The 24,041-nt window shown below is 38.8% G+C and overlaps 2 protein-coding genes across 2 annotated transcripts in view; both read left to right on the plus strand.

The window, feature by feature from the left end:
• The window catches only part of slc17a5 (solute carrier family 17 member 5), a 950,640-nt gene that overhangs the window by 898,605 nt on the left and 27,994 nt on the right, over positions 1-24,041 (plus strand). The gene's annotated exons all lie outside the window — the stretch shown is intronic.
• Positions 11,447-24,041, plus strand: part of LOC110962351 (sprouty-related, EVH1 domain-containing protein 2-like) — a 40,589-nt gene continuing 27,994 nt past the window's right edge. The window contains exon 1 of the mRNA XM_022210286.2: positions 11,447-12,085. Within this exon, the coding sequence (XP_022065978.1) occupies positions 12,060-12,085 (26 nt within the window). The 5' untranslated portion in view covers positions 11,447-12,059. The remainder of the gene's footprint in view (positions 12,086-24,041) is intronic.

Below are 24,041 nucleotides of genomic sequence, written 5' to 3' on the forward strand. Positions count from 1 at the left end.
AACAGAAGGAATGTGGACAAACTAAAAAAAAAAAGAACCTCTCTATGTCTTTTTTTATTTTCACTTTTGCAACACATTTACATTTCACTGATCTATTACTGCAACGTGACGAATAAGAACTGTTGAATCTTGAGCCTTATAACTTCTTTTTTGGTAATGCAACCCTGTAAAATGACTACAGTTTATTTTGCATCTACAAAAGCACCTATTTCACTCAATTAATTAATAAAATACACAAAATGACAAAAACGAGACAGATAATGACAAAAACGAGACACAAAACAACAAAAACGAGACACAAAACACAAAAATGAGACACAAAACAATAAAAACAAGACAGAATATGACAAAAATGAGACACAAAACAATAAAAACAAGACAGAAAATGGCAAAAATTAGATGTAAAAGACAAAAACGAGACACAAAACAACAAAAGCAAGACATAAAATGATGAAAACAAGACACAAAACGACAAAAATAGGACACAAAATGACAAAAACGAGACACAAAACACAAAAATGAGACAAAACAATAAAAACAAGACAGATAAGGACAAAAATGAGACACAAAACGACAAAAACAAGACAATAATAATAATAATAATACATTTTATATCACAGCGCTTTACAAAGGATAAAACACAATAAAATAAACAAATAAAAACAGACACAAGTTACACAACGGTTAAAAACAATGAATGAATTATAATGAATAAGCAGATTTGACAAAACAAAAAGGAGACACAAAAAGACAAAAACGAGACAGATGACAAAAACGAGTGAATTAATCAATAATTAACCTCTAAATTTGCAGATTTACAGCACCATTTGGTGTCTTTCTGCCAGACTACATATTTCTGCCTATAACAAGCCAAGCAAGGCTTCTTTGCAGTTATAACTGTCCTTTTATATACAATCATACAGCCATGGCCATAAGTTTGGACACAAGTACCGTGACGCTTGTGAATCTTAGAAAATACCACAAAATTGTCACTTACAATACAGTACACAACTCCTGAGAACTATATTAAGTTTCATATTTAAAAAAACATCAAAAGAGTTTGGTGTCATTTTGTTATTCTTACCAAATTCGGTTGTGAAAGTACTGCATTTTTTTGTTATTTTCTTCTAATATTATGTTTTGGGAACAAAGTTGTTCCAATTGTTGGAATTTATTGATAATATTATATCCCTTGTTGATTTGTTGACTAATTAAACTGGTGCTGTCAAAAAATATTAGTTATGTTCTGTAATAGACATCAAAACAGACACAGGAAGTCATGCTGTGTCCAAACTTATGGCCATGGCTGTATTTAAGATTTATGTTCACAATTTGCATATGTTGGTATTCTTGCATCTGAACATGAGTGCGTGTGTATTGCGTGTGCACATGTGCATGTATGTCTGTTCAGACTTGTCTATAAAAGGTCCAAAGCTGAAAAGGTAAAGCTAGAAATGCAAACTGAAAGTTGAAGTCGCCACTCCAGAGAAACCCTCAGACTAAACACTGATGACCTCAATGCTGACCTCACACACACACACATACACACACACACACACACACACACACACACACACACACACACACACACACACACACACACACACACACACACACACACACACACACACACACACACACACACACACACACACACACACACACACGGTGAAGTTTAAATAACTTCATGGTCAAAAGAACAGCGAGAGGAAAATTTTAGGGCTGTAATGTGTCACTATTATCTTTTATTTCTGAGTTAATTTATAACAAATTGGCCTAAATACCATAAGATAATGGCAAAAAGAAAAAATTGCCAATTTCTTCAAGCTTCGGATGTGGGTTTTTGTGTCCAAACTGTAAAAAGCACATTTGAGCTGCTGTTGAATTAAAGTTAGAACTTTTTACTTAACGCTGTGTAAATTGGTGCTCTAATTTCAGCAAAAGTGCAAAAATTATGTTTATTGCTGCCTGACATCCAGGTTTCTTTGTGTTTTTCTGCTGCAACTCGACTGTTGTTTTACTGAAACAGAATTAGATTTTGCAAAGCAGAGGAAAAAATACTCTCAATCTAATAACAAAAATCAAGTTTTTCTTTTTGCATTTGGCAAAAGTACATAATTAAGTTGGAAACTTTACGTTGGATTTCTTTAAAACGAAGCTGCATCAATGCGAACTGTTCATCTGACAAAAGCAAGACATAAAACAAGAAAAACAAGACACAAAAAGACAAAAACAAGACACAAAGTGACAAAGAAATGAGACAAAACGACAAAAACGAGACACAAAATGACAAAAATGAGATGCAAAATGACAAAAAATGAGACAAAACGACAAAAACGAGACACGAAATGACAAAAAAATGAGACAAACCGACAAAAACAAGACACAAAATAACAGGAGACACAAAATTATAAAAAAAAAGGCAGAAAACGACAAAAACGAGACACAAAATAACAAAAACAAGACTGATATTGACAAAACAAGACAGATAATGACAAAAACGAGACACAAAAGACAAAAACAAAATGCAAAATGACAAAAGCGAGACAGAAAAGACATGAAACAACAAAAATGAGACACAAAACGACAAAAACAAGAAATTCTTGTAAACATTTTCAAAAAATTAGTAAAAATCTTCCAAAAAAAATCCTAAAAATATCTAAAGCGATTACATATATATCAGCAAAACTTCTAATATTTTCTTTAAGAACATTCACAAAAAAAAAATCACCCAAAACCCAGTGAAATTCGCTGGATTTTGGCTGATTTTTTTGTGAATGTTCTTAAGAAACATTTTTTTTTTTACTATTTCTTTTCCCCATCAAATTTTTTTCTAAAATTTCCCAAAAATGTTGAACATGTGGACATCAGAAGTTTCACTGTGAAAATATTTTTTTCCCCACATTTTTAAAGGGCTAAACAACAGGAACATGAGTGTTTGTCTCCCTCTGCTGGACCACAGAGATGTAACGTTTACTGGGTTTGCTGGGATCCAGTTTGACCAGACTGGTGACCCACATCCCAGTGACTCCCATTTGCCCCCAGAACTCCACAAAAAACTGTTGGGCCGGCCTCTGACCCGATACCACACACTGGGCCGACCTCATTTATCACCTGGATGTGGAGTGTTGTGATAAGGGGGAGGCCCGGGGGGGGGGGGGGGGGGGGGTGTTTGGGGGGTCATTAGTGCTGTGATGCCGGTGGAGGTCGTTAAGGCTTTTATGTAGGAGTACACGAGTTACAGACAGAGAGACGCTGTCTGGCTGGATGCTGATTGGCCGGCGGGGGGATGCAGAGGTCAGGGAGTCGGAGCTGATGGATGTTTGGTGATCCTCAGGAGGGGTGGGGGGCACGGTGTGGTTTGAATTAGGGACAAATTGACCCCCTTAAAAACTTCTATTTGCTGTTGTGGCTGCGGCTGCTTCAGAAAACTAAAGAGTGAAGCTTTTTAAATGAAGGGCAGCAACAGATTTACTTTTATTCCTGCTAATTTTTGCCAGTTGCTCCCCTGCTTTTGGTTTTTTTCACCTAATTCTCTGTATGCTGCTAATCATTCACTGGGTTTTAAGCGATGTTGGCAGTATTTATGTAAAAGCTCAACACCAAAGAAAGGGAATTTAAAAAATTTGAGGACAATAATGAGAATTTTGGGGAGGACAGATGCTGTTTCACTTTTTTTTTTAAAGTGAAAGCTTCAGTTTTAAGCATGTGATGGAGCTCGAACACATAAATAACCATCAAAAGCAGAACTGTTACACAAGGAGAGCAGCATGAATGAAACAGGTTTAACTCTGGGTCAGACTTGATGCCATATATTCTAAATTGCAGCTTTTGTGGTTGCTTCAAATCACAGTTTTGATTTTTAATCAATGAATTTCTCGTATTTAGCTGTCACTACAACTGACTTCTTCGTTTCCACCAGCAGAGGTCAGTGCATCATCCATCCATCCATTCTCTATACACCACTTTATCCTCACTAGGGTCGTGGGGGGTGCTGGAGTCTATCCCAGCTGACTCGGGTGAAGGCAGGGGACACCCTGGACAGGTCACCAGTCTGTCACAGGGCTACATATACAGACACACAATCACACTCACATTCACACCTACGGACAATTTAGAGTAACCAATTAACCTCAGCATGTTTTTGGACTGTGGGAGGAAGCCGGAGTACCCGGAGAAAACCCACGCATGTACAGGGAGAACATGCAAACTCCATGCAGAAAGATCTCAGTCCCAGGCCGGGATTTGAACCGGGGATCTTCTTGCTGCAAGGTGAAAGTGCTAACCACTACTCCACTGTGCAGCCCTCAGTGCATCATTTTTAACCCTATTTCAAGAAATCTTACCAAGCCATATTCCACTTGTTCTATTTGCAGATTTTGTCACTTATTTCAAGGTAAAAGTTCCTTGAAGTAAGTTTTTTTCTTGCGTAAACACACCAGAAACAACCACTACACAAAGCAAAGAGGTGTGCGAAGATGCAACAAGTATAAAACTTCCACAGAAGGGACAGGCAGCTGGGTTTAGACATGCACAGGTATAAATGACAAAAATAAGAAAAGGAGAATCAGATTATGTCTGTGGATTCACGACCAATACTGAACCGAGCGGGTTTTACCAGAGGATGGACGATGGCTAACCTCACAGCAGAGTGAAGGAACTACACTTCTCCTTCAGCTGATCCTTCTGAGGGTTTCTGGAGTCTGTTCAGTTTAATGTTGGCTTAAAGTCATGGTACAACCTCGACAGGTGACCGACCAATCACAGAGCTCACACACAGAGACCGACAATCCCACACAGAGGGAAATATTTCTGTCATCGCTACATATTTTGTCTTTTCGTGTCAAACGTTTCTCTATGCAGGAAAAACTTTTCTATGTAAGAGTTTCAGTTTTGCAAATTCCTCTACTTTTGCACCTACAAATTTCTGGGGGAAAAAAAGAGAACTCTGTCCAATTTTTTCAGAAAAATTAATTAGGTTTTCTTCTTCTTCAGTTTAACACATTTAATTCACAAAAAAAGTCCATCATACTACCATTTGTACGGTTTGAAAGAACCAGTTTAATGGATTTGGATTTAGAGCAAAGGCCATGAATCAGGTTTGAGTTTAAGGTGGACGTACCGGAGTTATTTTTCTGGTTTGTCAAAGCTACTGTTCAAAGATAATGCTGTCACTAGAAGGCACACGGATTTATGGGAAACTGGAATGGAGCAGATCGTGCATCTTTGCTTTGACAAGTCAAACTATCTGCTATGAAAACCCCCTGAGACACAGACAGATGTTATTCCTCCACAACTCTGCATTATAAAGCAGGTGCTTTCTTAGATTCAGTAATAAAGAAAACCAAACAGCCTCATCTGCTCAACACTGAGCTCCAGGAACACTGAACGGTGCTGGGAAAACTCTGCAGCTAAGATTCTGCTTAAAAGCCTTTCACAAACAGCAACTCAACATGAAAACAGCATTTAAAGGCAGGAATACAACTCCATCTGGCTGTGACACAACAAACACCACAGGAAAGAAACTGACGGAGCCAAAGATGCCTCAAACAAGTGAAAAAACACTGGACACAGCAGCTCATAAAGAGCAGTGAACTACACCTGTAACCTCTTCCTGTGTTATAATAATGAACTGTAATAAAATCAGTCAGTATGGGGGAAAATGCACAACAAACTGCAGCTGATCAATGATTCATTTTTCACTCCACAAAATGTCACAAAACCATTAGATTTGTTTGTGTTCTGCAAAATGAACAAAACACTCAACTTACAGATTTATAAAACTGAGAAAAGCAGCAGATCTACACATTTGAAAGCTGCAAACTGTGAATGTTTGGCTTTTTAAAGAATAAATAACTAAAATAATCATTGATTCGGCCACATTTTTGACGACTAATTGTCAGATCGCTAATTAATCAGTTGTTTAAGCACAAATATATCACAAATGAACCAAACAATCTTACCTTGATCAGACTGTAGCCCTCATATGTGGACAAACTGCAGCCGAACGTTTAATTAGTCCATCAGTCAGTCGGTTCAGGAACGTTACCGGTTAATTAGCTCGTTGAAGAAAACGTAAGCCGTTTGTTATCATTTTAAGCTAATAATTCCGCTAAATGAAACTCTTCGGATTTGTTATCGTCACAGACAGACGCGTTTGGATCCAAGGAGCCAGTGATGGACAACTTCCTGTTAAACACCAAATATGGACAACTTCCTGTTAAACACCTGCAGCTACGTCATAGTTCAGCGGGTTAAAGGTTATTCCAGAACTGCAGGACATTTAACATAAAATTTCAAATAATCCATGTATTAAATCCTAAAACATGCAGTTGTTGTGTAAATTTATTTGTCCTCAGACCATTTTTCTCTTGTCCCACCCTCTGATGACTGATCTGAATCTCTAATAAAACAGTTCCAATCTAATTTAAATCTCATTTTTCTTTTTTTTTCATTCGTGTCTCTTGTAATTGTGGAAACATTTTCTTAATCATCATGATATTTTAAATAATAATGATTTTTCATGCAACGTTTCCCACAAGATGCTAGCATAACCTATTGATGACATTTTTAGCGTTTTACAGCTCATTTTTGTCATTTTCTGTCTTGTTTTCGGCATTTTGTGCCCCATTTTTGTCGTTTTGTGTCTTGTTTTGTGGTCTTGTGTCTTGTTTTTGCCATTTTCTGTCTTGTTTTTTTCATTTTGTGTCTTGTTCTTGTCGTTTTATGTCTTGTTTTTGTCATTTTATGTCTCACTTTTGTCATTTTGTGTCCTGTTTTTGTCATTTTCTGTTTTGTTTTTGTCATTTTGTCTCGCTTTTATCTTTTGTGTCTCATTTTTGGCATTTTCTGTATTGTTTTTGCAATTTGCTGCCTTGTTTTTGCCGTTTTCTGTCTTGTTTTTGTCGTTTTCTGTCTTCTTTTTGGCATTTCCATCATCAGACAGGTTTACACATGACTTCCATATAAATCATTAAATGATCCAAAGTACCGCCTTTACAACTCAATGTGAATGTGAAAGTAATGTTTGAGCGTCTGAACATTAATTACCATGCAGTCAAACAACAGCAGCTCATTACTGCAACATGGCGAACTTTACATTTTCATAAACTTTGCATTCTGTAAATAGTGACTGATCTGTTCCACCCTGGGAGGTCCTTGTGATGAATACAGGACCCCACCGAAAACAAAATGACACATTTAAAGATGTTGACCCTCATTTGACTGATTTATTAAGGAGCAAATCCCTGCAACAAACATGCTATCTGATATTATTGTGAATTGTAAATGTCTTTGGGGCTAAATTCTGGTGTTTACTCCACTGATGATGAATGGTTGGTCCACTGTTTATATCCTCTGGAGAACGCTGGATGAATGAGCCGTCGACACCCTGAGGGGACATTTCTGCTGCATGAAGTACATACAGAATATAAAGCAAATATTAGGACACAATAACAACACAAACGCTGACACAAACCAGACATGAACACTAGACGTACTTGTAGGGCCACAAAAGCAGCTCACAAACAGAAAACGCAGCCTGATGTCATGTTTGACCGTTTAATAACTTTTCCCTCGTTGTTAGGCAGCATATTATCCTGGATGCTAAGCCAAAAACATGAAGGATATCTGTGCTTTAAAATGCAGTAAAATGACATGCTGATTGTTAATGCTTTTATATGTTATCATGAAACTGTCACGTGATAATGAGATGGACTAGAAGAAGGTTTGTGTGACATGGATCTAGAAAAAAAATGGACATTCAAATGCAAAGAAAATGTCAGATTTTACTACAGATACAGTTAAAACTTACAGTATATAAAAATAAGATATCTTTGTCAATCTCAGATGTAATTCTTTTGCCAGATGTTACTCAGAAAAAAAAACAGAATAATATAGAAAAATGCAGCGTCTAACAGAAAAACATTAAGATATAGGTGTAATATAGTATGATTAAACTAAGCATAGAATATAAAAAATAATGCTGGCAGTGATACTCAGATAATAAGGAATACAATATATTTCATGTCAGTTTTATTTCTTGTATTTTACTCTATTTAAGAAAAGCAAAATAAAATAAAAATATAATCAATATCTGACAATCAAATCCTGAATTTCCTTCAAGATTAATACAGTTTAATATTATGCTATGTTATGTTATGTTATGCTTTTATGCTATGTTAAGTTATGTCATGTTATGTTATGTTATGCTGTTATGTTATGCTATGTTATGTTATGTTTTTATGTTATTTTAAGTTATGTCATGTTATGTTATGTTATGCTATGTTATGTCATGTTATGTTATGCTATGCTTTTATGTTATGCTATGTTATGTCATGTTATGTTATGCTATGCTTTTATGTTTTGTTAAGTTATGTCATGTTACGTTATGTTATGCTATGCTATGCTATGTTATGTTATGTTATGTTATGTTGTTATGTAATGTTATGTCAGAGGTGCCGTATTTTGCAATAAATATTCAGAATACACACATATTCCATTTGAAATAAATGCATTTCATTTGAAACAACCCTTTATTGTGCTTTGGGTCGTTCTTTCTTGGATTTGTATTTGAATTTTTGCTGTTCAGCCCATATTTAAGCAATGCTTGAACTGTCCACAAGATGGCGCTGTGGCGGTCTTGCCCCCAAATGACTGCATTCATTAGAAATCTTCCACCATTCATGCATTTATTACTTTTTTATGAATACCAGCATGCTTTATTGTGATTATTTTTCCAGTTACAGTGAGACTTCAACGTCAGATCATCATATTCAGGTCAATTCAACGACCAGATTTAAGGTTGGAGTCATTTAAAATGATGTAGTTTTTACATGTAGAATAAGTTTGAGATTAATCACCTCCTTCAAAGTTTTATGAAACCTCCGATAGTCAGATATCTGTATTTAGTATTGGTCCTCAGACTGGTTTGTGAAGACAAAAACCTGATAAAAGATGAAACCGTGTGGGATATTTTTGTTGTTTTTCTGGGCTCTCTGAAGCATCCTCTGTGCACATACAGTTGATAATCTCTTTTTGAACATTTTAAAAGAATAAATTCAAACCAAGTCAGCATAAATGTAACTAGTGTGTGTTTTTTAACCATATTAGAGCAAACAATTAAAACATTATGTAGAAAATGTATGTATGTAGAAAAAAAAGAGCGACTTTTTGTGTTACAAATGACGAGGGAAGTGACAAAGTGTGAAAATGTAACTTAAAACTCCCACTGTGTGATTGACTTTTGATCCTATAATCCACTCAGCTGCTCCTCTGACTGACAATCATTGATAATTGTTCCGCTCAGTTTTATCTTTTCTGAAGCCAAACCAACACCAGACTGTAACAATGAACGGATTAAAAGAATATATGATTTCTAGCCTTGATTTTACATGAAATCATGAGAATTTTCCAACCTTTTCAATGTTTAATGAAGGATGTTTTCATGCATAACATTACAAAATTACCAGTAATAACAACAGTATTAATAATAAATTATTAAAAACTCTATTACAATTGATTATACATTGATGAAAAACTGATTTTAAAAATATTTAGTTTTTAGGAAAACCTTTAAAAGATTTTTTTTGGCAAGATGTCTCTCAAAATCTAAATAAAATGATTTGGCTTTGATAAATGTCAATAATTGTATTTTAGAAATATATTTACAGTATAAACTTTTTTTTAACAGCTTCATCTCTGAAATAAACATGAAATATTTGTGAAAGTATGATCAGGTTGTGACGGCATTTCTAGTCTTTTTATAAACTCTTTATCGAAAAGGGACTGTAATATTATTTTTATTGTATTTTATATCAGATATTTTTACGCTCTTTTTTACACAGACTTATTACAAGAATTATGTCATGAAAGAAGTGACAAATTTTAAGATATATTTATATAAATATAAAATGCATAAGTTACATTTTAAATACAAAAGAAACAGTTTTCATTTCATTATTAATAAAAAATAATAGCAATACTACTACTAATAGTAATAATAATAATAATAATAATCAATCATTGTTGTCATTATGTAATAATGTATTATTATTATTATTATTATTTAGATGTAATCAGAACTAGTACATGTTATGATAAAATGAATGAATGTTTTTCAGTCAATATATTTTTTGGGAAAACTTCTGAAATTTTACAGAATTTCTCTCAATTTCCCAACAAATATCTGTAAAATGGTAAAATCAGTGCTTCTTCCTCTGTTAATTGTTTTAGAAATATGTTTACAGCGTTAAATTTGCATTTAACAGCTTCATCTCTGAAATAAACATGAAATATTTGTGAAAGTGCAATTTGTAAAAGTATTTTTACATTTTAAAAAATGATTTTTTGTTTTAAAAGATGGAAATGAAATACGATTTACAGTCACCATTTTTAATGTTATTTTTCATTAAACTTTGTTTTCAAATTAAATTATTTGGGTTCTATATTACAAAACTATGTTTAATGACATATTTTTTTCTATAGATATGTTATATAAATTTCACTGTAAAATTACAATTTGCAAAATGAAAGCAAAAAAATCTGTAAATTTACTGATGTTTTTTTTAAAATATATTGTACTTTGTATATTTGGGACATTTATTACAAGGATTAGTATTATTTTCAGATACATGATATAAATTGCAACATAAAATGGCCAATTTAATATTTTTTTACAGAAAACATTTTGAGTTTCTGTCTGGTTCCTGGTGCCATTAGGAAAAAAACACACCATGAAGCAGAATATTGATTAAAAACAGAAAGATGAGGCTCCAGTTTAGCTTCACTTCAGCCTTTTGTGAATCTAAATGTGTAGGAAGCAGTTCTGACCAGCTGATGGCGCTGCACGACCACGGTTCTAAACACGACTGTGTTCATTTCTCTATTCTTTTTTTTCTTTTTTCTTTTATTGCTCAGGCATGAACCTGGAAACAATCGCTGGCAACTGTTTGGGCAGAAACACAAATCTGGCAGCACTCAGAGCAAATAAAGAGTCTAATCAGGGAACTTCCGAGATCAATGGGTGATAAAGAGCCCAATACAGTCCTCTACAGAGAGCTGCTGGATCACCTGAGAGCCTCTCAACCATGAGGGGGTTAAAAGACTGGCCAGGAATCACCTTTAATCTCTTTATTTGATTCATCAGATCTGCTGAACGTCGCTGATTTTACTACAAATTACGCGCAAATCGCAAATTCCATGCATGTGGTGGGTTCATTTCTGTGATCTAAACCAACATAAACCTAAATATTAAATCTGTCTAATGCGTAAAAGCTGCATTTCTGTTGTGGATTGATATTCTAACTTGTGGATCCTCTTGTGGGAGCAGAGGTGACATGGAGCTGAGAGCCCCTCCAGCCTGCAGCCCTTAACCAAAATGTAGACCGACGTCACCACTTCCGCCCTGCACCCCCCCCCTCCTCCTCCCCCCTCCCTCTCTCCCTCCTCCCTCCCTCCCCCGGCGTCGTTGGAGCTGCACGGCCGCCTGCAATCCAACATGGAGTAGAGGAGAGATGGGGCTCTAGCGGGGCCACCCCTCGGTAACGGCAGCGGCGACGCGCTTCGTTTTTACGCACAACTGGAACCGGAGCCGTCGGTGAAAACATGCGCCTTAGGACTTAAAAAAGCAACCCAGCGGAGGAGCGTGTGCCTTTTGTGTGTGTCCGTGTGTTGTGTGCGTGAGTGTGTGTGTTTGGGGAGGCGGTGGTGGAGAGGGGAAGAGAGACAGAAGAGAGAAGACGAGAGCTGGATTGGGCTTCTAAAGTGTCCGCTCTGCTGGAGGGGATGCGGGATTAAAGTTGTAGAAAGAAGAGGAGGAAAACAGGGAGGCTTCGGCGATCCAGAAGAACCAGGAGAGGCTCCGGATAAATAAAAAAATAAGGGGGAGAACTGAGGAAAAAGAAGACGGAGGCGCAGCCAGTCGAAGGCAAAGCCAAAGAGCCGACACTCGCACAAAGGCGCAGGGGGGATTTATGCGGAATCGGAGCCAGAACCGGAGGAGAATGACGAGCGAAAAGTATGCAACCGCCGCGGCCCCTTACCTGAGGTGAAACGAGAAAATGATAGAAGAAACACACCCAAACGAGTGAGTACTTTAACATTTCTCTCTGCTTTTTGTGTCGGTTCTCGCAGCGGCTACAAGTTGGAGGTGATTCGGGGCAACTTGGTGGAATGTTGCAGTGAAAGTCCGCTCCGTCCGTTTTTACGCGTTAATCGGGGCATTAATTTTATGGGATTTGATGCTGCTGCAATGCATTGACAGAGCTGTAGGGTTTTTTAGGGCCCCCACCTCGGTGTAGTCTTGAGAGGGCTCAGAGAGAGAAAGGAGAGGAGTGGGAGGAGGAGGGGAATAAGCGTGGGTGGATCGGAAACATTTTCTGAAAGGATCTGAGGCAGAGCAGGCCCTGTTGCAGCGTAACTTAGAAACTCAAACACGCCCAGAAGTTCCACCTTTTCTAAACACACGGACAGCTCACGCACCTCGCTTTGTTTGTTTGCGTGTCGTGCAGAAAAGGAGGAAAGAGAAAGAGCCGACGGCGTTTCTGCAGCGGCGCTTTTTTTTCTTTTCCTCGTTATTTGGCCGCAGATGTGTGTTTGCTTCCAACCGAAGAGGGGAGGAGGAGGGGAGGAGGGGGAGTCTCACAGGATATGAGATATCCGATATGCCTCATCCGCCATCTCTTTCTCAATCGCCCTCATTTGCATAGCCTACCGCGCTCCATTCATAAAAAATACCGACTGTAAACGACGGCTTGCCCTCAAACGTTCACGCGTTTTCTCCGGTGCCATATGTTCGTGTGTGCGGGGGAAAAAAACCCCGGAGCCTATCGGTGTGCAGGCCCGCGGACGTGTTTGTATGGCACCCACGGGCCTGGCGCTGTGGAGGGCTGGTGTTTGGAGGAAGGGGCTGCGGGTTGATCCGAGCAGAACCGAGCAGGTGGAACCGGGGATTAGACCCGTTTCTGTTCCTGCGCCGTAGCCTAAATCACATGTGCGCGGACGCCAGGGGGAAATAACGCGTCTCCGCAGCCGTGTCGCCTTCTCGTGTCCGCGTCAGGCCGGTCGGGAATGCCTGCCTGTAGATCGGTCTGTGGGGGTGGAAGGGCGAAGGGCACCGGAGGATGTTTGCGCTGCGGCGGCGTGACGCGGCTCATTCATAAAAGCCTCGAACCTCCAGCTGCCCCCACCCTCCTCCCTCATTCATGCAGCCGGCCGGAGCTGATCTGAGGCCGGCGGTGGGAGTCTGTCCCCGGCTGGGCCTTGCAGAGACCCGGGGACAGACACCGGATCCACAGGTCCGCCGTGTTCCGGTTCACCTCTGCTGCCGCTGCTTCTATCTTTATGGCCGTTCTGACTCATGTGTTTCTGATAAACACTTCTCTTTTCTCGTGGCGTGATGTGCAAATTGGACGACGCCCACGCAGCTCAGAACCAGGCTGATGGACTTCCAGCCTCTTTTATGGGCTCCGATCAGGGATTTTACAAGAAACATGAGGACTGTATGACAACATGTTAGCAGCAGAACAGCAAAGAAACAGCAGATAAGAAATAAAACTTAATCAAAATACATGGAACTAAAAAACGTAATCTCCCACTGAGTGTTTTCCCGTTCCATTTCTCTTTCATATTCATCAGCCAACAGTTACTCAAAATTCCATTTAAACCCACAACAAACTTTATTTTAACCCGATACTATTTAATATATATGTATTTAACATACATATGGGTGAGAAATTAAAGGAGAAACCACTGACCTCGTGGCTCAACTAGTTTTACAATCAGTTTAGCATTTTTCAAGAAATTCTCTCATTCCAGCTTCTTAAATAGAAATATTATCGTGTTTCTTTCCTCCTCTGTGACACTAAACTGAACATCTGGACAAAACAAGACATCTGAGGACGTTGTCTTGAACTTTGGAAACCACCGATTGACATTTTTCAACATTTGCTAAACACGTTAGAGCCCAAACAATTGATTAATCAATAAATTGAGGTCTGTTTTGTTGGAAAGGTTCACTGCAGATCAATAGGAAGTTGTTCTGACAAATAAAACAGGTTCATCCTGGGAGGAATCCTGTCTTCTGTGAAGCCCAGATGACATAGCTCCATCCACACTTCATCAGGGTCACTGGATGGGCTGATGAGTAGAAGAACGATGCAGATTGTACGTTATAGCCTTCAACGAACTCTAAATCAGGGAATATCTTCAGGAAGGATGACATTCCAGAGACTTGGAGATTTAATGCTGAAGTTGTTCCAACAGCACATGGTGGCCCAGCACCTCACGGAGACACTTTATATCTGAGTTTTCCTTTAATTTGTCACCCATCTGCGCATTATAAACTGTTGGCTGATAGATGTCAGTTGTCTTCTGAGTTCCACTGGCTGAATAATATCTTAAAACACAAAACAGTTGCAGAATTGGCACCACACTCCATGTGTTCAAACCTACATTTTCTGGTGATTTGCTCCATTAGCGTTGCATGCTAACCTTTGACATTCGGTCCTCTCAGCTTCTTTTAGGTTCATTTTGCACAGCAGAGTAAGTTTTATTATTCTTCTGCAGATGTTTGCCTTCGTACGGATTCTGCTGTGTCATGCAAAGCGTTTATTGTCTTATTACAGGATGGAAATAATCGGCTCTCGATTATTGGCTGGATTTTGTGTTGCTGCTCTCTTATCAGAAATAAAACTGTTGTAGGATCAAGGCAGAGTCAGGAAGTAAAGACACACCTTAACCCCCTTTGTGTCGGGTTAAAAGGTGCAGCACTGGAGTCCTTCTGATTGGCTCTCATTGAACGTCTAGAGCAGGGGTGTCCAACATGCGGCCTGCGGACCAAAAGTGGTCCTCCAGAGGGTCCAATCCGGCCCTCAGAGTGTAAAAATTCCAGAGAAGACGTTAACTGCAGATTGTAAATTAGTAAAACTATAAATTTAAAATAATTTCTAGACCATTACAAGTTGTTTGAATCAGAAAGTAAAATAGTAGCTTGCTCATTGTTCATTTTTTATTTTGTGGCTAATTTTTGGAATATTTGATCTCGTTTTTGTTGTTTTTTGTCTTTTTTTGTCTAATCTTTTTATAATCTTTTGTCTTGTCTTAGTCTGACTTTTGTCATTTGTCTCTTTTTTTGGTCTTTTTGCGTTTCCTTTTTGTCTCAGTTGTGACGTTTGTCCATTTTTTGTTGCTTTGTAACTTTTTTTGGGCAAATTTTTTGTGTCTTTTTGTTTTGTTTCATGTTATTTTTCTCCTTTTTTGTCATTTTGTGTCTTATTTTTGTCATTTTTTCATTGTTTTTGTTGGGTTTTTTTGTCATTTCTCTCATGTTTTTGTCATTTTATTTTTAGGTTTTTGTAGTTTTTGTGTCGTTCGTCCATTTTTTATCGCTTTGTAACATTTTGTTTTGTGTCGTTTGTCTCTTTTTGTCATTTTGTTTCTCACTTTTATCGTTGTGTCTCATTTTTGTAATATTTAGTCTTTTTTTTGGTCTTTTTTAAAGTAAAATGCTTTAAGCTAGCTGTGTGACTAAATGTTGTTTTATTTTTCTTAAATTTCAGGTTGTTCATGATGTTATATTAAAAGATAATTCCTTAAATGTGAACATTTTCAGAATGTACTTTTTTGCACTAAAACAGCAGTTGGAGTTATCGTTATTTATCAGTTCGTATGCTGTGATTTTACTGGTCCGGTCCATTAGAGATCAAACTGGGCTGAATGTGGAACCTGAACTAAGATGAATTTGACACCTCTGGTCTCCGTTTTTAGTTTTTTGCAGAGATGGAGTCACGTGGCCACGTTTACTGCCCCACCTGCTCAGTGGAATGATCACATTCGATGTGTGGGTTTACTATCCGCGGGGAAATGCGATTAGAAACACACATGCGTTGTTTGTGAGGCGCCCAGCTCTCGTATCCTCGATCCTAGTCCTTCTGAGGACATTTATCACCTTTTACAGAACAATCTCCCCCCACAACCCGAGCAGAGGAAGCATCGATCCGGTGGAGCTGCTGCAGGGTCAGCATGTGCAGCCGGTATCGGACAGGAGATGCCCGCTGACATTCAGCTAAGGTCAACGTAGCGTCGAAACATAATCCATCCGCGAACAGGGGAAAAAAAGCTCATCAATCGGAAAACAGCAGCGAGGAGCGAGCAGGACTGTTCTGTTGCTCATTTTTATCAGCTTTTAATATTTAAACTCAGCAGGTGTGGATTTCATCAGAACACTGCAGAAGTGTCAGAATGACTTTAATAAATAGGCAAGAGGTTGATTTACTGATATGAATGCAGCACCGGAGCAGCTTTCCAGCAGTTATGTAACAGTAGCACACTTTGTTAAAGGAATACTTCTGGTGCTGTTATAAGAGTAGGTTTGTATTAAGGCCTTGTCTCTAATTCGGGGATTTCCTGCATCGTCCAACACAAAGCCAGAGGCGCTGGATGTTACTGGTTTTATTTCTGTCAACACATCCTTCAGACGGTACCACCTTAAATCTGTTGGTCGTGTTGTTGAGCCTTTTTTTAACCAATTGGATCATTTTTCACCAACTTATGCTGTTGGCTTTTTCGTAATACTTTTACTACGGAACATGAAATGATAAAACCATCTTTTGTGTGTTCTCCTTGTGATGATTAACGCCAATGTGTGTGAGGTTGTATGGAAATTATAGTAATGAATAAGTACTAGATGTGTGTATTATGGACTATAATAGAGGCTTTTCTACTTCGGATTATCCTGAAACTGATCATTTTCTGGTGATATTTCTGTGCATGCAAATGTTTTGTGCTGTCAGACTCAGTTTTCGATGCTACTTTGGCCTCATCTCTGATGTATACAGTGTTTGCATGCACTGAAAGAAGTGTACACATATGCAACAATGGAGAGAAAGCCACTTTTCTGCAAGTTTTAGGCCCAAAATGCAAAAAAGAAAAGAGAAAAGGGCAGCAAGATGACGAAAGCTGCAAAAAGTAGCATTGTAGGTGCAGAAATAGGCTGTTAGAGTGGATAAAATTATACATGCATGTGGCAGAAATTTTAAAAATGGAGTGAAAAGAGCAGAAACATGACAATAACCACAAGCAAAGTAGCATTATAGCTACAGAAACAGTCTATTAGCACTGTAAGAAGATGGCACATATGCAACGATGGAGAGAAAGTCACTTTTCTGCACATTTTAGACCAAATGAAAACGTTGAAAATGCAAAAAAAAAAAGAGAGAGAGAAAAGAGCAGAAACATGACGAAAGCCGCAAAAAGTAGCATAGTAGGTGCAGAAATAGGCTGTTAGAGTGGATAAAATTATACATGCATGTGGCTGAAATTTAAAAAATGGAGTGAAAAGAGCAGAAACATGACAAACACCAAAAAGTAGCTTTACAGCTACAGAAGTAGGCTATTAGAGTAAATATATAGACACAAGAACAGTATGTATATGTAACAATGGAGAGAAAGTCACCTTTCTGCGAGTTTTGGGCCAAACGAGAATCATCAAAATACAATAAGATAAGAGAGAAAAGAGCACAAACATGACGACAACCACAAAAAATAGCATTGTAGCTACAAAAATAGGCTATTAGAGTGGATAAATTTACACGTGCACATGCCAGAAAATTTAAAAATGGAGTGAAAAGACCAGAAACATGACTATAACCACAAGCAAAGTAGCATTATAGCTACAGAAACAGTCTATTAGCACTGTAAGAAGATTGCACATATGCAACGATGGAGAGAAAGTCACTTTTCTGCAAGTTTTGAGAATGTTAAAAATGCAAAAAATAAGACAGAAAGGAGCAGAAGGATGACAACAGACAAAAAAGTAGCATTGTAGGTGTAGAAATAGGCTATTAGAATGGATAAATATGTGGTGCATATATGTGGATGCACAGATAAATAGAATAAAATGTTAGGGACATGCATGTAGCTAACAGAGAATATTAGCACCATGTCCACAGATGAACTTCCTTTACAGACCCTTGGCATTCTTCTCTGTACTCCTCCACACACACACACACACACACACACACACACACACACACACACACACACACACACACACACACACACACACACACACACACACACACACACACACACACACACACACACACACACACACACACACACACATCATGTGGAACAGATCCTTTTTCACAGAGTTTCCTGTGTTTTACAGAGCAGCTCATCGCTGCCTGCTATCCGGAGCCTTTATATAATGACCCGAGCTGTTTATATCGACAGAGCAGACAATGGAGCCGGATTGTTTGCCTGTTTTTTTACTAATCTCTGCTCATCAGCTGACTGGATGACCAAGATTATAATAGCTGGAGTTTTCATTCACTTCACTGTGTGTGTTTTCCTCTTGTCACACCAGCTATACAACAGTCCAGCCGGGCAGAGGACTCCTATTCTCTCTGAAAGCGAATGAACTCAGTGAACTTCATTTCTTTGGTATCCAGTTCAGCTGCAGATGCTCCATGATGGATGGCGGATGCATGCGATGTTCCTCCTACTGTACTCTGCTGTTCTGTTGTTCCAGCTTTTATAATTTAGCTTCTTTTGCAACCGATTAGACAGTTAAGGAAAGGAAATCAGATCCAGTTAGAGCTCTGTGGCTGTGAGAGTTGATTCGGGTCACCGACGCGCTGCGGATCTTCCTCAGCGTGACGTACACAGAAAGTTTTGTGATTATGAAATAACTGCCCCACTTTCAAACAGAGCCCTCGCATTCAGCTGAAATGCAGAAATTCACAGTAATTGGAGCGTCTGTTTTAGCCGGATAGGGATTCCAGGAAACTACGAAATATTTTCACCTTAAGATTTAATTAAAATTATTTCCACAAGCGCTTCATGGAGAAAGACCACGGGCCATTCTGCACCGGCCGCTAATAGCATCTGGAAACGTCATGTGCAGCGGTAAATCAGGCGTAAACTAACCGTGACGTCACCCGTTGGTTTCAACGCCGAGAAAATGAAGCCCAGCTACTTCCTGGTCGCCGTTTTGGATTTTTTGGAGCCAGTGACGTAAAAAGCGTCATCAAACAGGCTGGACCGGAGAGCAACTAGGGGCTAGCCTAGCCATGCTATACCCATGTTTCTGACGGCACAAGGGTCTAGGGAAGCTCGATAGGGAGGGAGGCGGGCTAAAAGGTTGTCTATCAAATCCCTCTGCAGCAATTGGGTAGGTATACAACCAATCAACGCAACGAATAGGCTGACGTAGTTCCGAGAGCACTGGCGAATTGTGGCTAAGTCCCATTAGCTTCCCAACCAGCGGAGCCGCGGAGCCAACTGGTATATTAAGGATTTGCCATATCCCGTCGGCATAAGTCCAAATACGTCTTTCTTCTCAATGAAACACTTCAGTGCCGTCCTTTGTTTATCTTTCAAGTTGAATTTTAGCTTCAAATCTTTAACGGCTGTGGCCAAAGCCGAGTCGAAAGATAACTGTTTATTGTGCGCCGGTTGTTTCTGTCAGAATCGTCACGCCTCTGTCGTCACTTCGTTACGCCCGCCTTCTGACTCTACACTTCATGGTGATTGGTCCGGCCAGTTTTAGGAGAATCCAGCCTCGAGCCTTATGGAGGGTAACTAGACCCACCCTGGCAGAGAATTAAATTCGTTGCCGTGGGTTGTGTAGCGCGGCTAGGCTAACTAGGGGCAGGATTGGCTGAGGACTCTCTTATCCCGCCCACATTTTACCGCAGAGGCTTCTGTTGCTGTCTATCAAGTATAGCCACGCCCCCTGGCTCCGCCAACTTTAACGATTTATTTAAAATTCAGCATTGATTTATTTTAAGATCGGCCACCTGATCTCTCATTTTGACCATGAAAACTAACGGGAAAAAAATCCTGAGCTGTAGAAAATCAGTTTATCAAATTTTATTTTCTCCAAAAATGAATTGGGGTCTATGGAGAAAAAGCTTCTTGGAGCCAACCCTAGCGGACGGCGTGATATTGCAAGTTTTTGACACTTCCGGGTTGGCTTCAATTCTGGAGCCAGATGCTACGTCCACGATATATATACAGTCTATGCGGTAAATACATCAGCGTGTTTAGACAAGGGAAGCCCTGGGAGGACAAACTTCCTACTGTTCATTATGCAAATGATTTTTTCCAATTGGAACATCCGACAGTTTCTGTAAAGGGAAGTCTACCTGATCAGAAACGTCCATCAGAAGTGCAGAGAGGATTAGGAAAAGCCCCCGAGCTGCCCCAAAGCGGTAAATCTAACAAAGCATAAGCGGATATGAGGCTTTATTGTCGGTCTTGTTTGGTTTTTCCAGTCAGCTGTAAGAGGTTTAGAGCCAATCAGCTTAATTTCCCTACAGTTCATGTTTAGACGGGCAGCAGTCACCTTCATACGGCGCGATATTCCACTTCATTTCTTCTCCTTTAATTTATTCTGTAATTTTGTATGATTTTCTTCTTTTTTAAGTCTTTTTCCTGCTCCCAGATGGATTATTAATCTGTGTTGTGATTGGTCGGTCAGATGTGGGATGTTGTGGCACTCATTTACACCAGCAAAAGCGCTGCCCCAGCATGTGAGCGCTCCACATGACTCCAGCCGATTGACAGAAAACCGATCAAACCTCCCCTCAGGAGCTTCCGCCGTCAATAGTTGTGAATGAACTCTCTTCACCTCGCCTCCCTCCCTCCCTCGCTCTCTGTGCCTCTCCGAATGAAAAAGCAAACATCATTGATTGATTTGTCCCCACACGCTACAGGAGCATATATTTTTTAACCTGTTTCTACCTCCAGCGGTGGCAGCAGGTTACCGTGGAAACGCTGGAAACCATCAAGAACAATTTGGAGTTTCGGCGTCTTGCCAAACGTTTGATATGATCACATACTTTTGCCCACACATCTGATCAGTTCCTCCTCTTTGTTCCTCCTTTGCACGCGATTCAAAGCACGCAGAAACCTCTAGAAACTGTTTTCTCACGCCGTCATTAGATCGTGCTAAATGTGAAATAAGAAGTGGAGCTCACACACACGCAGACTGGATGCAAAGAAGCAGCTCGTTCCTTCATGTAATGCGCTAAATATGACGTTTGTTTTACTTTAACAATCAACAAACGGTCCGGAGTGACTGTAAACGTCCTTCAAAGCATGGCAGAGAGTGAACAGCTAAATACAAGAGTGAATGAACCAGCAGAGTCAGATTTACAAAAATAAATAAATCAGCAAATCCTCACATTTGAGAAGCATCTAATCTGCCGTTTGTTTCTGCACCATAAGTGGTTTTACTCTCGTCCCAAAATGTCTCGTGTCCAGAACCCAAAAGCTGGACAGTTTCAAGTCCTCTAAGACCAGGGTGTCAAAGTCATCTTAGTTCAGGTTCCACATTCAGCCCAGTTTGATCTCAGTTATATTACAAAAGTGAGACACAAAATGGCAAAAAACAACAAAAAATTAGATGAACGACGTGAAACAGAAGAAAAAATTGGACAAAAATGGACAGATGAGACAAAAAATGACAAAAGCGTGAATCAAAATGACAAAAACGATACACAAAACTATGAATAAAGCAAACACAAAATGACAAAAATAAGACAAACACACAAGTGAGATAAAAAGGAAACAACACGACAAAAATGAGAAACATAACAACAAAAATGAAAAAATGAGACAAAATGACAAAAAGACAAATGTAACAAAACAAAAAAGAGACCAAAAATTAGACAAAAAGTTACGAAGCAACAAACAAATGGACAAACGACACAAAGAAGACAAAAAGGAAACACAAAAAGATGAAAAAACGAGAGAAATGACAAAAGTCAGACAAAAAAACCCCACAAAAACAAGACAAAATATTACAAAAATGAGACCCAAAAGACAAAAGAACAATCTAGTATTTTACTTTCTAATCTATGCAACTTGTCATGACCTAGAAATAATTTTAAATTTATAGTTTTAGTAATTTACAATCTGCAGTTAATGTCTTCTCTGTAATTTTTACACTTTGAGGGCCGGTTTGGACCCTCTGGAGGGCCGCTTTTGGCCCGCAGGCCGCATGTTGGACACCCCTGCTCTAAGTGTAAAGAAACCCAGAAATATAGACATATAAGGAGAAGTTTTTTGACATTTTTTTCTTTGAAATTTTAGTGAAACTCGTTAATTTTACCAAGAGCGGGTTGGCAGAACAGTGGCAGTAGCTGTGAAGCGATCATACATATTAATATGAACCGCAGTAAATGACCCAGTTTAACATCCTTTACAGAAACGTTCCACTTCTGGCAGACAGAAAGGCAGTTAATGTCATCTTTTCATGAGCAAGTCGCATGTGTGGCGAACTTGCAGTGGATTTCTGGCTCATTTAGTGGAAAACTTCTGGCTAAACAGCTGATTTTTAGTTCTACTTTTTTTGCTAGAATGTTTATTGTTCGCCATAAAGTCACTATTTATGTGTTTCCGGCTAATAGTTCTACTCAGCTAATCCTCAGAGACCTTTGCTCTGGTCAAACGGCGTCATCACAACCAGCAATGAAATGCTCCTGATTGTGATGTCACTTCCTGTTGGCTGCAGACTGAGCATGTGCAGTGGGGGTGTGGTTAGTGTTGACGGGGCAGAGGCGCGGCCGGTCGTTCCTTATCAGAGGAAGTGGAAGCCGCCCTTATCACACATGGCTGGGCTGCCCTCACTGGCCTTCTATCTGTCACACATGAGCTGGATTTAGGACCGATAACCAGGCAGATCCTCGGCCCCCTTCGCCGTTTTATTACCACTCACGAACCACGGCGGGTATTTCCAGGATCCGGCCAGCTGTGGAACTTCTTTAAGTTCCTGAGAAGGAATAAAAAGGATAAATAAGATCATAGAAGCGTGTCCTCCACCTCATTTCCTCAGTAGGATGTTTCCAAGGTGTGGAGGAGGCGTTGAAATAAAGTCGAGGATGACACAGCAGTTCTGCACTGGAAAAATGTCCCTCTCAAAACAAGGAAAAAATAAAAATTTCAAGGACCTTTTACCTTGAAATAAGTGAAAAAATCTGCCAGTAGAACAAGTGAAAAATGTGTTGGTACGATTTCTTGAAATAAGATATATTTAGAAGTATTTAAGCTCTATTTTACCAGGATTGTCAAGCTTAGGTGTCTTAACCGTCCTGTTGTCCTCATTTAGGGCACCAAAAAAATTGTTGCCTTGTCTGAAAAAAATAAAAAAAATTCCCCAAATTTCTAAAAAAAAATTCAAAAAACTTCAGGAAAAAAAATCCTTAAAAGTTTCCCTCACAAGTTGTATTAAAAAAATCTCCATATTTGACAAGAAATAAAAATAAAAAAATATAAAATTTGTAAATATTTTCAAAAAAAAGAATAAAAATCTTCCAAAAATATCCTAAAAAATATCTAAAGGGATTCCATATCTATCAGTAAAAGTTCTAATATTTTCTTTAAGAACATTCACAAATTTCGCTGGATTTTCATAGATTTTTTTTGTGAAAGTTCTTAAAGAAACTTTTTTCTTAACGGTTCTTTTTTTTCCCACCAAAAAATGTTCAAAGATATCCCAAAAAATGTTTGAAAATGTGGAAGTCTTCACTGTGAAAAATTTTTTTTTTCACATTTTTAAACTTTAAAACGGGTCAATTTGACCCGCAGGACGACAGGAGGGTTAAAACAAGATAATTTCAAGAGTGTTTGACTTAACGAGATATTTAAGATGCATTGTCTTAAAACAAGTCCCTCCATCTGCTGAAATGTCTCTTGTTAAGTGAATTTATCTTAAATCAAGTGAGATGAGACATTCTGACTAAAAATAAGACAAACAGACTTGGTAAGATTTAGAATTTTTGCAGTGTGGGATGACTGATTGAATGGGAGAAACCAAGGAGACGTTTGCTATGAGTCTATGTGACGTAGAATCATTAGTGCCTCATTTACAGAACATACGGAGGCTAATTTTAGCAAATGCACCAAATGTAAATATGATTCTGCTGTACGGTGTTAAGAATCTTCACAGGTTCCTTTTATAACTGTTGACACGAATGACGGGAAACTCCTGAAAAGTTCATAGAAATAGCTTCAAATGTTGCTAGAAAATCAGA

The sequence above is a fragment of the Acanthochromis polyacanthus genome, chromosome 15, assembly GCF_021347895.1.
Source record: "Acanthochromis polyacanthus isolate Apoly-LR-REF ecotype Palm Island chromosome 15, KAUST_Apoly_ChrSc, whole genome shotgun sequence".
Lineage (NCBI taxonomy): Eukaryota > Metazoa > Chordata > Actinopteri > Pomacentridae > Acanthochromis > Acanthochromis polyacanthus.